The following is a 16,430-nucleotide window of genomic DNA, read 5'->3' as shown; positions in this document are numbered from 1 at the left end:
AGCAATAGCAAAAGAATAACAAAGTCAATTCATAATATAAAAATATATTTTATATATATAAATATTGATTTTTTTAAATAGAAATCGCTCCAGACAAGACATGAAGTCACTTGATGTAAGAAGTTAAAGGATGCTTATCGTAAAACAGAAGATGTCTATTGACCAGACAAGATATGAAGTCACTTGATGTAAGAAGTTAACCAGAACAAAGGATGATTATCATAAAAACAGATGTCTATTGACCTTCGTCTTGAAAAGAACAAGGCTATTGGTAGGAGGAAAACAGTCAGCAGAAAGAGAGTTCTATCAGTCTGCAATTCTTGCAAAGAAGTTACTGAAATAGAAACTTGTAGACATAAAGAATTTTATACACTTAGTGGAACCAGAATAAAATATTGGGAACTTATGCAGAATAAGTACTATGCTATCATCTGAATTTTCCAGGTAGTTTACATAAAATGCTGAAAGATGCCAAAACCTGAGTCAATGATATTGCAGAAGCTAATGTCATTAAAAAAATTTTTTTAATTTGCAACCATTAGTTTATTACAAAAAAAAAAAAAATATATATTTATTTTATTTTGAACCAAAACTAAATCATAAAAGAAAAAAAAAAATCATAACCCCCCCCCCCAAAAAAAAAGATTTTGTTTGTTATTCATAAACTAAATATTTATTAATGAAACTTATCTTACAATAAGGGTTAAAAAACCCTTATTGTAAGATAATTTGGATTTGGATTTTAATTTGGATTTGGATTTTAATTTTCTTAAAGTTTCATAAAAATTGTCCAATAATTATTGTTTGTATTTTCTTTGTAACAACAAAAAGAATAATGTTTTCAATAATCTTTCATTGAATTATCTTCGTAATAATATATTTGTTGTTGAAAAAAACAAAAAAACACCAGTGTTTGTATTAAAAAAAAAAAAAAAATCAGAAAAGAAATCACAAAACTTTCATTTGGAACCTTTCAGAATTTTATGTAAACTACCCAGAAAATTGCGACAATATTCTCATCACCCAGACTCCAGGGAACACCACCGTTGTTACCAGTGAGAAATCTCTGATGATGATCTGTGTAAGAACTGTTAGTGAATGCATAACAACAATAACAACGTGCTTGATCTACATACCATCCTTTCATGTATCCAGTCCGACATAATATTTGTTTGCCAAGGTCTTTCTTCCAGACATTCCGTGCAAATTGAGATGCAGAAAATTCATTGTGAAGTAAATTTGGATTGGCTAATGCCTACAGAAAACAAAAAACAAAAAACAAAAAAAACTTAATGTAATATACACTGTAAGGATATCCAACTTTTGTCCAGAATTTACCCTATATTAAGGCACAAAAATAAAGAAAAATCTACATAATGTACATATGAGAAAACGAAAATATCATATTCTAAAAATCATGTAAACTGATCAAGTAGTTTTATTTTTAAAAAAGAAAATCAAATTTTATGAGTAACTAAAGAGAGACTATCTTGCCTGTCATTTTAAAACTAAGTCAAGAAACAAAGGAAGATAATTCAAACTGACAAGATTTATGTTGTAATGCCTAACAATTCTTATAAATCACTAAAAAAGTATTTTCTTTATAAAAATAAAATTACTTGATCAATTTACATGATTTTTCATCATCATATCAAGCAGGTTGCTCAGATTAAATTAACTCTTTCCCTCCACAGGTCTATCTTCCATGGTCTTAGGAAGATCTTCAAGTTGTAAGCCAGTATCTTCAGTCAATAATTTTGTATACATCTTGACAGGTTTTCCTACTTTAGCAGTTTTATATTTCAGATTCCACAGTACCACATCACTGACAACCTCATCTTTTCTCCTATAGCAATGTTCAGCATATTATGTTCTTTCTCTTTTTACTGAAGAGATCATGGGCAACCGACTATACAAACGGCTAATGGTTGGATGTGCTTTTCAGTTTAAGTTTCAGAGAAGAAATCGTTTTGACCATAATGATCCTATATAAGAATACTAGAGCTATGTTGCGCTGTCTGAACACTGACAGCGACTTCTTTGAAATCAAAGCTGGTGTACTACAAAGTGACATTCTGGTTCAATTTTTACTTGTGATTTGTCTCAACTATGTACTGAAACACTAGCGATCAATATGTGAAACATGGCCTAACATTGTCGCCAGCAAGAAGCAGACGATATCCAACAAAGATGTTGACTATGCTGATGATATTGCTCTGTTAGCTGATGACAATACTAATGCACAAAAGTTGCATATCCTGGAAAAGTCAGTTTTCATGCTTAGACTGCATACAGCTGCAACTAAAACAGAATGTCCTTCCACCAACCCGACGACCCAATTGAAACACTAGACAGAACACTACTCAAACAAGTAGATGATTTTGAATATCTTAGCAACCACATTACATCCACCAAAAAAGATGTCCATGTCAGAATAGTCAAGGTTTGGAGTGCAATTAATCAGCTGAAAGTTATATGCAAATCTACCTTCTCGGTACAGATCAATAAAAACTTTTAAAGCCGTAGTGGAGAGACGGTGCTGCTTTATAGTTTGTAAAAAACTTGAAAATAAGGTAGATGGAACTTACACTAAAATGCTCTGGACAATGTTAAACTTAAATGTGATTTTTGGAGTATGATATTTTTGTTTTGTCAGGGATATGCACATCATACAGATTTTTCCTTATTTTTGTTTTTTTAATACAAGGGGGAATTCTTGACAAGAATTGGATATCCTTAAAAAATATAAATTATAATATAAATTATAAATGCAACTTTGTGTGTGTGAGCTCGTTCCTTATAGACTCCGAAATGGCTGAACAGATTTTCTTCAAAATTTACAGAAATTTAGTGTATAAGTCTGCGAGTGATCTTAGTTAAGTTTTGTCTTAGAATACCCCCAATAATTACCGATAATCAATAATCGAAGCTTATTTTAATTTATCTATCATCAGAAAAGCGCTTAGCCACAATGAGAACAACGAACCGTGAAAATTCTACTTTGGGTAAGTTGATAGCGTGTTTTTTTTTTTTGCATGATGTGGTTCAAACTCCGCACATAAATTTCTTAATTTTTTTTTTCATTAACTGCAAAAAAATTTATAAGACTTGAAAATTTACGTTTTTTTTGTTGTTTTTTTTTTGCAGGACGTGGTCCATAGGTTCAAACCCTGCACGTAAATTTCTTAATGTTTTTTTTTTCGTTAACTGGAAAGAAGTTTATATAAAATAATTTTATAAAAGAAATGGTAGATTCTCTAGAGTGCAATGTAGAATAACATATTTTTGGGACTAAGTTACTGCATGAAGGCATGTGAAGCTTTCTCCTTGGCGATTTCACGGATTTTGATGACAATAAAACTATAGGAGTGTGAAATATTTGTTGACTATCATTCAATCCCGGGCAACGTCGGGTCTCCCTGCTAGTAAGCTATAAACTTTCACATTTCACCATATTTGCTAGACAGTAAGTAATGTTTTATGCTTCTATTATTTTTTCCTGTGGTCACAGATGAGAGAGAGACTAGCATTCTTTTAACAAATTTGTTATCATATTAAGGTTAAATAGATGGACACTGTGAAGAGATCTTTTGGGGGGAGTCATTTCACTCTTGGCAATTATCAAAGTTTTCCTTTCAGTTATTATAGCATTATTGGTAATGTGTCATACACGAGTTTCATAGACTGATCTAAACCCCTCATTTCTCTGTCCTCTTGATATCCGTGATGCTATGCATCATGTCAACTGAAATCTTTGTTTTTAGTTTTTTTTTAACTGACCTTCAGGTCTCTTGTCCATTTATCGTTCATGAGAAACTGGTTTATTTCCCAAACTTTGTGTCACTTCTATTTGCATTTAGTTCAACCTTTGTCAAGATTAAAGCTAACTGATGTAATTGTTATCTGACAGAGTCATCCATAATGTAACTAGCTCACTCTAACAATACCAAACTAGTAGTGACAATATGAATACATAATTTCAATGTCCTAGTCAGTTTTTTTTCTCTTGTTCCTTTTCTTTTTTAATGTTTTATCATTAAAAATTCTTCTCAACATTCATTTTTATTCCATGCCTACATCTCTATTGTCACTGCTGGTTCTGTATTATTAAATGGAATCTTCAGAAAAGGTTATATTATTATTTATTAGATTATTTGTAGTTAGAAACGTCAACTTTTCATAAATGCTTGTGGAGCACAAAAAAATATGCATTAAAAGTAAATACTGCTTCTTCAGAAAAAATGCTATGCAGCCCATAACTCCTGCTCTATGCCTTTTTTTTTCTTTTTATATGGGAGTCTGAAAGCCTCTCGAGGATAAGAGTTAATGTGTACGGTAGTCACTGAGACAACAGCATATTATTAGTAAGTGGTGGAAACGGGGTAGAAATTAATTATTTAGGCGAGGGGGTCAACAAGAACTTGCTTACATTGGATTTGAAGATGACCATATTGTAGTCAGCTGGAAAGCAGGCCAGCAGAACAAAGTTCCACAGGTTCTAGGAAAGAAGCTTTGTCCATGGAATTTGTGTTTATATTTATTTGTATTGTTAAAGTCTCAGTAGACTTGTGCATGGATCAAACTATTGGACGAGTACTTGTCTAGTTTGTTTTAAAAGTCATTTTTTTTTTTACAATTGAATTTGGAAGCATATTCACGTTCTTCACTACTCATAGTCCGAACGAATGCTTCGTCATGTTGAGTTTGCTGTGTTTCTTGGTCAGTTTGAAGCTTTTTATCATTTTTTTCTTTTGCAAGGGAGTCACTGTTTATCAACCCATAAAGGTTAACATTATATAGACTGGACATTTTGAACAACCGGCCACAACGATTACATAACATTGTTAGTCTCCTCTCTTAAATCTCTCTCCTTAAAAGACAGGTGTTTGGTTGAGGAACACATCTTTTTTGCTCTTCAAAACATAAAATTATACAACAGTGTATTGTTAGGGTTAGAGTAAGGGTTACTTGTCTATTTTTGTTTTTTTTTTGTTTTACAAGGTAGTCACCACTTCTCTCTAACTTAGAACCTCATCTCAATATATCGAGAATCTTCTTTGTTTGTGACATCAGAATTGTGCTCTTAACCAATGTGACTAAATTTTCACGTGGATTTTACATATGTCTGTTAAAACACACTTTTGGCAAACAAAGAATTTCCAATTTTAATTATTCAATATCTAACCTATTTTTAATCATTATCTTGCATTGTCCATTCTTTTAACTGGCATATTTAATATCTAGTTATTTCTAAAATAATTAACTGCTTTCCTAGGATTTCAGTTTATCCATTATCTTTTAACACTTGCCTACAGGGTTCGATTCTAGCCTTTTCCTAATATTATTTTCACTTATCTAGTCTGTCTTCTTACTTACATGAGAAGGGGACAGCCCTTCTCATGTAACACTCAATGAGACAACTATTTATACGTCAACAAGACAACAAAATATCTGGTGGGGATCAAAGAACTCTGCATAAACCCGTGCGCAATTTTTTTCTTAGTTCAATTTTTTAAATCTTTGTATTGCTATCGATTGAGCATCAAATATTTAGATGTGTTCAATTTTTAGTTGGGGTTCAATTAACCAAATTCATTTAATATTAAATGATATCCCTGAAGTTTATATTTCTATATAACCCTCTGATATTTTTATTTAAAAAAAAAAAATGCAACTTCAAATTGCTACATGATAAAATGTGAAATTAAAACATAAAAAAAAAAAAAAATAAATAAAAAAGAGAGTATGGAGGATCAATTTTTCAATCCCAGCAAATTATTCGAATGACGAAGCATCACAAGCTGAGGTCCTGTTGTGTAGATAACATGTAGCAATAGTTTGTTCTCTCTCCTTTTTTTTTTGTTGTTGTGCCATGATGACTATTAATATGTTATCATCAGCATGACTCAGATAAAAACAGATTTTTGTTATCAACAAGTTAAAAAATTCACTTGTAATTCTTAAAATATAATCACTTTTTAGCATGAACAGGATTTCCTGATTTTTAAGTTTTACCACAATTTTTTTTTTTTTTAAATTGATAAGTAACTATTTATTAAGGTTAAAATCCACTTAAGGATAATGTCTAATTATAACCCTATGGGAATCAATTCTCCGATCCCAGTAGATTATCTGGACAGCTGCTAATCCTGTAGACAGCTGAAATCTTTTAATATAGTTGATATATTGTAGCAGTTTGCAAGGGATGGGTTTGATAAATCGCTCTTTAATTTATGTCCTTATTATTGTTGATCTATTTTTTATATATTCGTCCTATGTCTCAGAACATCACTACAATAACCGACACAGTCACGTCACTAACAAATAACCCTCTCTCTTTCCCAAAAAGAAAGATCCACAGTCAAATCTTGCAACATTTATTATTTGAAATCATTTAGACAAAATTATCCAATAAGAAAAAGATAAAATTCACTTTCTCATTGCGACTGAATTAATGGAAATAATTAAGAAAAACAACAAATAATTCCATTATTTGCTCTGGGATTTGATTTACTCTTGACAACAATTTTCAGCAAGTACATCTAGATGAACAAGAACTTCCTCTTTCGAATCGAAAACAGATCTTGCTTCTCTTCCATGTCAATTTCCTGTTATGATGCAACTTCCTGTATGCACACCCCCTAACTTTTTATTTAATGGAAAATTTTATTTATTTGTTTCATCTAAACTCACATGAAATTTTCCATTTTTAAACTTATTTTTGCTGCAATCCGATTTCTTGCAAACTACAAACTGCATTTCATGATATGAAAACAGATTTCACTTACAACTTGAAGAATTCGTTCTCGTTCTGTTTCTGGTGTAAAGTCTTTGGATAAACAAATTATTTCATCTTTCCGAATTACAATGGCCCTAAAACAAAAGACAAAACAAAAAGATAAACAAATATAGTGTTTATTCATCAATATACTTTCACACATATATCGGCAATCGAAAAAACACCCTGCAAAAGATGAATATATTATCCCACTTTTTAACATTGTTTTCTTTTGGGTTGAGTTCACACATAGGTTATAAGAAACAGGTTCATACCTGTAAGTATCTCAATTTGTGTTATCACAATACAATCTTTTTTTTTCTGATGAACTCATAACACCTGTGCCCCCCTCAACATATATACTCGCAATTAACCTGACAAGCAGCAAAATGCCACCCCTTCACTGTTGAGGTCTTTAAATGCAGCAAAACCTTCTACTCTAATAGTTTCTTACCTTAGAATTCTAGACTTTTAAATCCCCTCGATTTCCTACTCCCATACTTGTAACCAAAATGCAGAAGTTTAAATGTGAACGAGCATCTCACTGCTCAACTTCCTACATCATCAAAGTTCAAGTGGCTATATGCCTTGTTTGAAAAGAATAAGAGTACACAAAAATATATCAGTACACAAAAATTGAGAATTTTAGTAATAAATTAAAACATTTCTTCTTCATATTTTCCATTATACTGAACGCACGTGTGTAGTAAAAACGGCGTCAAAATCATGCACACTAATAGACACACACATTTTTTTTTGGCACGTGTGCGCAGAAAAAAAAAAACATTTTGTGCAACCCTCAAACTTTATTTTCACTGTCTATATAAATAATTATATTTTTTCCGCCATGTGTGCATATATATATATATATAAAAAATTATTCAGCTTTTCAAGTTCATAATGGAAATCGTGTGGCAACAAGCCACCAGAAAAACTTAAATAGCGATTCTCACGCTGTTTTAACTCCAATTTTCGTCATAAAATGGAAGAAGCAAGCAACAACAAGCAATCATGCAACTTTAAAAAAACAAGCAATAATTTCATCTCCATGCGTTCACACAAAGGGAACAAGAATTGGCATGTGCATATACACATGCACAACTCGTGTTGTCTCGTCAAAAAATCATCTCAACAATACTGAGTTTTTTTTTTACTTCATATTAATGTTTAAAGTAAGTCAAGCTCAACTTGTTATGGCATATCAACCCTCAGCAACACCTTACAGCATATCAACTCTTTCTGACATTAACTCACAGAGATGCTCACCAAACACTGTAAACTTCTAGATCTCACAACGACTCATCTCACTGAAGTTTCCCAGCCAACATGAGTAAGTTGCATCACGCATACTTTTAAGACATTCATTCCTGGGCGTTCAGATCTGTACCGACCCGCTGATTACCTGAACAACGCCGACACAGTTCTCTACATATGCACCAATTTCCTTGCAGACCTACTTGTGACCGTAAGCATGTAGTCGACACATTCACGGCCGACACGAACTAACTTCAACCCACTGTGTTAATCCTTGTGCACGCTTCATAGACTCTGTGGCAATACAGTCTATGACCGCAACACTCGTGCTCATAACTCATGAATCATTTCTGTGACCATTCCACAGTTACACAAACTTTTGAACTCTCTTTGTGATATTTTCCCATCATAAACCTTTTTACTCCTCTAGTCTCTGACTAATTGGTGGGGGAGTATTATAGGAACATGCCTTTTAATCTAATATGCATTTAAGCAAACCGTACACACATCCAAAAGAATGCATCGGTTGTCGCCCTTATGGTAACCTCTGCTTTGCCCAACAGGTGGCGCTCTCCATTTCCTCTTCTGTTTTCTCTTTCTCTTCCCACTCGAGACATTGAGTTGACAACACGTTTTTTTCCTTTGATTCGAACCTCCAATGTGAGTGGCATGTGAATCACATCAACGCCTCGACAGGGCATTACCTTCTTAAGGTAAATTCTTACACACACAAGGAACTTTCAACATGTACTACAAATTCTCGTATTTATACACGCACGCACAGACTTCAACGAACATTCTGACTTCATACGTGTGCGTGTCGTGAGCTCATATTTACAAGAACAATTAACTTCACACATGATATATATTCACATGCACGTGTGCACACAAAACGCTCTTAAAGTTCTCACCTTCTCTAGTTAAATAAAACATCTTGTATGTATACATGTAACTCGACTTTTACGTTATCCTTCTTAATGTTATTCTTTTTAACGTCTTCTTAAATGTACTTGTAAATCAATATTAATGCTGGAGTCCTTCAGGGGTCCATCCTAGGCCCAACTCTCTTCTGATATACATCAATGATCTCCCAAAACACATACTTAAATCATTCGTTGGCATCTATGCTGATGAAACGACCATCTATGGCAACACATCAAAGGCCGTAAATGACAAAGTTCTCTCAGATTCTCTCTTCTCTGATCTTGAGCATGTGGTACAGTAGAGGAGCAGATGGCTGGTTACTTTTAATGCATCTAAAACCAAGCTCCTATCTTTACATCATCAATGCTCTGATCCCCATCTGGCATCAATTGATATGGGTGGCTCTCGTCTAGGGGAAGCTCCATGTTTTGATAAGCTTCTGGGCTTGACCTTTACCCCTGACCTGAAATGGAATACGTACATCAAGTCAGTTGCCAAGATCGCTGGAAAAATGGTAGGATCCTTCTACCGCTCCAGAAGATATCTCACCCCTGATGCAATTCTCTATCTGTATAAAAGCCAAGTACATCCAAGGATGGAGTACAGCTGCCACATCTGGGAAGGAGCTGCTAAAAACAGCCTATCCTGCCTTGACAGAGTACAAAATAGACTTTGTGGTCTAGTGGGTGATGCCCTTTTCTCTTCCCTGCAACCTCTCTCCCACAGGAGAGACGTTGCGAGCCTGTCTTTGTTTAATCGTTACTACCATGTCAGGTGCTCGTCTGAACTCTAACCTCTAGTTCTCCCCTCGCCAATCTTTCACGATAAACACCCGTCTAGCTGAAACCACTGTAAAAAATTTTCCCCACTCCTTATCTGCGCCAAAATCAAAACGTAGATTCCATGAACAAAGCTTCTTTCTTAGAAGTTAGAAGTGCACACCTGTGAAACTCTGTTCCGGTTGCCTGTTTCCCACCTGACTACAACCTGGATATCTTCAAGTCCAATGTGAACAAATTCCTGATGAACCACCTCCTTAAGTAAGACACTTTATCAAATCTCCAACACTAACGTACTGTACACACAATAGTCCTTATGGCCGAGTGGCTTCCGGGCCTTGATAAGTGGTGACTACCTTGTAACCCCCTCCCCCCCCCAAATACTTTTGATTGTTTTTATCATGCTGTTCTAGCAATGTCGATCTCCAACTATCCATCTTATCGAACACGCAGTCTATGCTAGTAACCGGTTTATGCACACAGCCTACAAAGAGAGGATCCAGCTATACAACCGGTAACTAAACTGCACAACAGGTCCCCCACAATTTACAAGAAACAGGGAGATAACTCAGTTTGGTAATTCAAAATTTTCCTATACAGTATGTGTGTAATGGCTCAAAATAACGGAAATCCAATGGAGAATTAGAAAAACAAAAAACAAATTTTATGTTTTTACTGAAAATTTTTTACTTAATAATTTTCTGTAATTTATGTACACTAATACAACTTTTCTGACACAAATGTAATTTATGGTGTACACTAATATTTTCAACTGATAAGTATATTCAGAAGTTATTTTATTTTCAACTGATATTTCAGTATCTGAATATAAATAAACACCAAATACTGAAATTACTTTCACTTTTAATATCCATCCCTACTTAAATACTTTATGCAAAACCGATTCTTCCCCACCCCTGCAACCACTTAATCATAAAGAGAATGCAGTGATTATGATTTTTTTTTAATTTAGTTTTCCCCATCACACTAGTAAATAAATAAATTACAAATTTTTGACTAACCGACTATCTTCTGCTCGAATTTGAGTAATTATACATTTGTTCAACGCCATTTTAAGCCATTATGTGTCTTTAATTTATAAGAGTTATGTAATAAGGGAGATAACTCAGTCTGGCAATTCAAAGTTTTAGTAGCAGACTATGTGCATTGTGCAATAGTTCAAAATAGTGTCAATCCAATGGAAAATTTTCAACTACTTACCGGCTATCTCCTGCTTGTGCTACATATAATTTATCTTGTAGAAGTACGGACACTAAAGCTGTACATCCTCCTGTTTTCGGACAGGAATGACGTTCTTCATAAATCAGATTATCCTGAAAGATAAAAAAGGAAACACCTGCATCGAAATATGTTTAATCAAAGATTTTCATGGAATTCTAAAAACGAGATTTAATTTTTGTTTTTTATACAAATGCCACTTGAGGGTAATTGTTAACGAAGTTGTAAATTGAATTGATGAATAATACTATGAGATGATTGAAAATGAGGAGTAGAAAGAATAGGATTTGATTACTTAAAAGAACTGCTTTTTAAAAATGTTTATTGACGTTATTGTAGTTAGTAACGGAGGCAGTCCTGTGGTATCGTGTTCTGCAAATGCAAAGTTTTTGTTACTGTTAAAAGTGACTCTGTATACATTTTTTGGGTAATATTTTAAGTAAAACGTCCATAAAATTAAGCAGGCCAAAGCAATCCATTCTGGAACTCTCCAGAACTCGCACACCTAAGTCAAAAGTTGGAAAGAAAGTAATAACAAAGATGTCATTTAGAAAAAGTTTAACTCAATTTATTTTTCGCTTTGACCAAAACAAAAAAATTCTGCCTCAAATTAAAAAAGAAAAAAAAATCAATGTGTTAATCAGGATTAAATATAAAATTTATTAAAAATTTTTTTGTTAAATATTTGGGTTAGATCACCTACAAAACAGATTTTTTGCATAGATTGTAGCAAAAAAATGTCATTAATCACAAAACTATAGGTGAACACTTGACTTTACTTTATATAGTACTAGTTGAGATCTCCAGTGTTGGCCGGGTATGTTGAGATGGGATAAAAAAGGTGGTAGCGAGGGGGGGGGGGTGAAATCAAAACAACAGGCAGTTTGGGTGGAGAGAGGTGCAAAAAAAAAAAAGGTGGCAGTAGGCAGCCAGGCTCAAACTCATAACGCGAAGGAGAAAAAATAAAACCTCACGTCTTAGCTGATATCTTCATCATGCAACCGGAAATCGAGAGCGTTGAAATTAAGCGTAGTCAACCCAATGTTGGCAAAAAAAAAAAGCGACCCTCTCCTTGTAAAAAAATGGCCGAGTTGAAGGTGAAGAAATGAATGTTTTCGGCCAATTTTTCGATATTTGTTGTCCGAGACATGGAGCTTCAAAACAATACCAGTTTTGTGAGGAACCGTCGTGTGTGTCGAAAGTTTTTGGCAGACATACAAACACACACATTTTGCCCTTTATATATATACTGGCAGGGTACCCGGCGTTGCCCGAGTTTTTAGAGGTATGTGTGCTCGGTGGGGGTGGGTCAATCAAAACAAAAGATTAAGCGAAGTAATAACCCTAAAACTTCTTAAAAAAATCGTTGCCGGTTTGTGTTGGCGGGGGGGGGGGGTTAAAAAATAGTTTTGGTAGATAGGAAGGATCGAACCCGAAGCCTTGAGGCTATGTTAGAAAATGAAGTGAAAAAAACGTGAGATGTTAACCGCTCGGCCAGCAAGAAATAGTAACTGAAAGACGTTTGAATTTATTTAAGTATTAACAATTGACAGATGCCCACACTTAATGAGGTCAAATATTAGTAGCAGAGTTAACTTTCACTGTGGGGCAGTTTTTTATTTACTGCAGGTCAGTTTTTTATTTACTGCAGGGCAGTTTTTGGGGGTTTGTTTCCCCAACTTTGGCTTCCCCAAGATGATGGGGTGGGGACCTGCTCTCCATTTAAAGGGGATTGTCCAAACTGAATAGCAATTGTCTGATATAAGGAGAAACTCTGCATTGATCAAAGCTGATTGCTTTTGGACGTTCCTGGCGATCGCGCTGGGAATGATGCCTTAAGCTTCGAATTAGTTTCACTTTTATACAATCCAAAAAAACATCGAAAATAGTGCATAAAAGTTGGGCAAATTAAAGATAGATGCGACCCCCCATTCTTAAGTCATAGATATTATGATTTAGACAGCATATAAAAAGTTTTAAGTTTCTAAAAGTTTTGAGAAGCCCGCCGAAAAAAGCCTTTTGCGGCCATACAGAAAAAGTGCACACACATACATACACACACACACACACACACACATTTTCGCTTTTATATATATCGCCTAGAGGGGGTACCCGGTGTTGCCCAGGTGTTTGTAGGGGGGGGTAGATCAAAAAAGAAAAAAGTTTTGGTAGGAAAGTAGGATTGAAAACAAATATTAAAAGAACGAACAAAAACAAAAAAAGAAAACCGTGAAAAATCTTTTTGTAGGTATGTGTGTTGGGGGGGGGGTAGATCCAAACCCTATGTTAAACTTCTGTAAAAAAAAAAAAAAAAGAATCGGAAATCAAAAAAAAAAAATCACCGAACATGATATAAAAAGACAATGTACAATAAAAAAAAAATAAAATAAAAAAAGTTTTAATTTAACGTTTATAAATGGCAGGTGTGCGGCAAATCTAATTAAGTCAAACAAAATGAAATTCCGCACTTAATTTTAACTGCGGGATAGTTCTTTTAGGTTTGTTTTTTTACCCAACTTTGTCTGGTTTTGTTTCCTCAACGTGTTGAAGAAAACCAGCTCGCCTTTATTAGGGGAGTGTCCAAATGAAGCAATTGTCTGATATGACGATAAAACTGACATTGACCAAACTTGCATTTGCTTTCTGGACGCTCTTGGCCTGTAGGCCGAGAACCACACCTTAGGTTCACATTAGTTTCGCTTTTATACAAGAAAGCCGAATCAACACAAGAGGGGCCGAAATAGCTAGAATTGTGTAAAAGTCAACATAAATAAATCTAGACGCGATGCACGTTTGCAAATCCTAGATATTATTATCTAGGGAGGGTTATAAACACTTCTAAGCGATAGTAACCCCACCTTCCCCCGAGAAGCCCGGTATAAAATGCCTTTGTTAGTGTTGTGGAGGAATCACCCTCCAAATGGACTGTTCTATCCATTATATAAACCATAAACCTTTTGATCCCAGGTGTGGATTAAACACCAGAGCGACCTTCGCCTGCTTGGTGACGTTTACTACTCTTTTCAGTTGTAACCTTTTTACGTTGTTGTTCCAGTAATACATTGTTTAAACTCTATTCCGTTGTTCTGCTTTCTTTGTGGCTTATTGCAAGCTATAACAATTAGTAAACTTGTATCCGGCTTATTATGTTCAAGCCATAACAGTTAGACATGCAAAAACTCTCGTGCACGTTTTGCCTTTATATATATATATATATATATATATATATATATATATATATATATATACTAGCACTTTGTCTAAGATTGAATGAGAATCCATGAATGTTCTACACTTCTAATAATTTAATTTAAAAACGTAATAAAATTTAAATAAGTTTTTATTGCAAATTTTGCAGGCACTTTAAAATATCTTCAAGAATGAACTTTCAACTTTTTTTCAAACATAAAATCTTCATTGCAACAAAGATAGTGTTTCGATATTGAAACTTGTATAACGATACAAAATATGTCCATTTTTGTTTTTAAAGATAATAGAATTTTACTTACCATTTCAAAGAATGAAGATTCCAAAGAACCAACAATAAGGTCATCCGTATTGATTGTATGGAAGAAGGAATTGCACTTGTTAGAAAACAAATCCAAGTCGAGAATTTTGGTCAGGTGCTTCTGCAAAAAAGAAAAAGAAATGGTCACTTTGTAAAGATTCCCTTTATAAAATTAAATGCTTTATCATAGTGCGGAGTGTAACTTTTTTAGAGTTTTATAATCAAGTTGACCGACCAGTTCTTGCTACATTAACAAAGTTAAGCAATGTTGAGCCTGGCCAGTACCAGATTAGTGATCATTAGAGAATATTTTTTTTTACTTTTATCCACCCCAAACAAGGCATATTACCACTTGGATGTAAGAGACTACTATTTGCGACCACGTATACAGGGGCATTATGTAGGGAGTTGAGAAGCGGGATGTCTGTTTGCATTGCATTTAAACTTCTGCATGTTAGTACAGTCAAGGAAGCAGGAAGAGGAGTCTAGCATTTAGAGGGAAGAATACTAGGCGCTGTATATATACATATATTCCGATAAAAAAGTATATATAATACACCAGAAAGATCAATGCCTCGGCTTTGCACAGTTCCAGCATGGTGTAGTCTCCCTCTGATGTTCTGGAGAATTACCATATAGGGGATGAATGAGTTCCTCAGTTGTGATTTGGGAAAGAGAGACCGTTGTAAAACAAACTGGATAAAGGGAGCTTGTTGGCCCTGAAGAGTAATCTTCTAGTGCTCGTGTCATAAACGAAGAACACGCTTCCAATTTTTCATGAGCCAGCATGGAAGTAGTAAGGCTTACAAAATTATCATTTCTACAAGCAAGAAGAACATAAATTTCCACCTTTTTTATAGCAACTATTCCAGTCAAGGCATGAAGCCACTTAACAAATGTGATATCATTTATCATTGTTCAACTTTGTATTGTCTACCATGTTTTGACCTTTGCCTCAACCTTACATCACCTGTCTCTGGAAACGGTTGTTTGTAGATTAAGGTCATCCTGACATGCACCAAATATGACTCTTGTCAAAAGTCTCACTAGGTAACATAATCATCATAGGGTCTCTAATATGTAACAATAACATCTACCTGAAAAAAAAAAAAAAAAAAAAAAAAATCCCACTGATTGATACATTATTTTTGTCCTCTTTTTTGTCTTTTTTTTTCTGTCATTCTATTTCCACACACACACACACACACAAAAGAAAAAGTAAAATAAAAATGACAAACAATACAGGAGTACTTACCATAAGATAAATATGTAAATTCTGTGATGCCATAACGGCAGCACCGTATCCACCATGCCCATCAAAAATGCCAAAATATGTAAACTCGATTTTGTTCTGAAAAGAAAAATCAATAGTCATATTTTTCAAACACTGATTATGTCAGTTTATATCTTTCTATATAATTTTCTTTTTTTATAACAAACATATTCATACATTCAACTTTATATTTTACATATTGTCAGAATGCATGGTTTATCCTTCCTGATTCAATATATTAACAAAAGATTAGTACAGAGCTAGCTCCATGTAAAAGTGAGTTATGTACAGGGGTAATCATCTGAAGATCGATGGACACAATGCATCTTTTATAATAACAAGCTAAAAAAATGGTCTTTAAAAAGAAAACAGTTAAGAAACTATGACTCATTTGTTTGATGCTTGTGTGGGAAGTATTTTACTCTACTCTAACCACTAAACTAAATAATATAGTGGGTAATGTGAAGACATGGGGTGGCGAGAAAGAAAATGTCTGCTGCATTCAACATGTCTTGTAAATGATGTTTGTGACAATGATTTCATGCAGACTGAGGAAATAATATTCCAACTTGTCATGAAGCTAACAATTCTGAAATGATTCAGTGGATTGCCAATTGGTTGATAGCCAATTCTTGGAGGTGTGAAATCTGTAATTTACCATGTGCATTGAACTGT

At 34.1% G+C, this 16,430-nt stretch overlaps 1 protein-coding gene across 2 annotated transcripts in view; it reads right to left on the bottom strand.

Annotated features, from left to right (window-relative positions):
• LOC145277299 (protein phosphatase 1H-like) overlaps nucleotides 1-16,430 on the bottom strand; it is a 94,549-nt gene that overhangs the window by 24,297 nt on the left and 53,822 nt on the right. For both annotated transcript variants that reach the window (XM_080128807.1, XM_080128790.1), the window contains exons 3-7: nucleotides 15,738-15,833; nucleotides 14,484-14,603; nucleotides 10,957-11,069; nucleotides 6,789-6,873; nucleotides 1,137-1,255 (exon numbers count right to left, since the gene is read on the bottom strand). In XM_080128807.1, coding sequence (XP_079984933.1) covers nucleotides 1,137-1,255; nucleotides 6,789-6,873; nucleotides 10,957-11,069; nucleotides 14,484-14,603; nucleotides 15,738-15,833 — 533 coding nt within the window. The remainder of the gene's footprint in view (nucleotides 1-1,136; nucleotides 1,256-6,788; nucleotides 6,874-10,956; nucleotides 11,070-14,483; nucleotides 14,604-15,737; nucleotides 15,834-16,430) is intronic.

The sequence above is a fragment of the Euprymna scolopes genome, chromosome 1 (assembly GCF_053919585.1).
Source record: "Euprymna scolopes isolate OS-2025 chromosome 1, ASM5391958v1, whole genome shotgun sequence".
Lineage (NCBI taxonomy): Eukaryota > Metazoa > Mollusca > Cephalopoda > Sepiida > Sepiolidae > Euprymna > Euprymna scolopes.
This window is presented reverse-complemented; position numbering and strand designations above follow the sequence as displayed.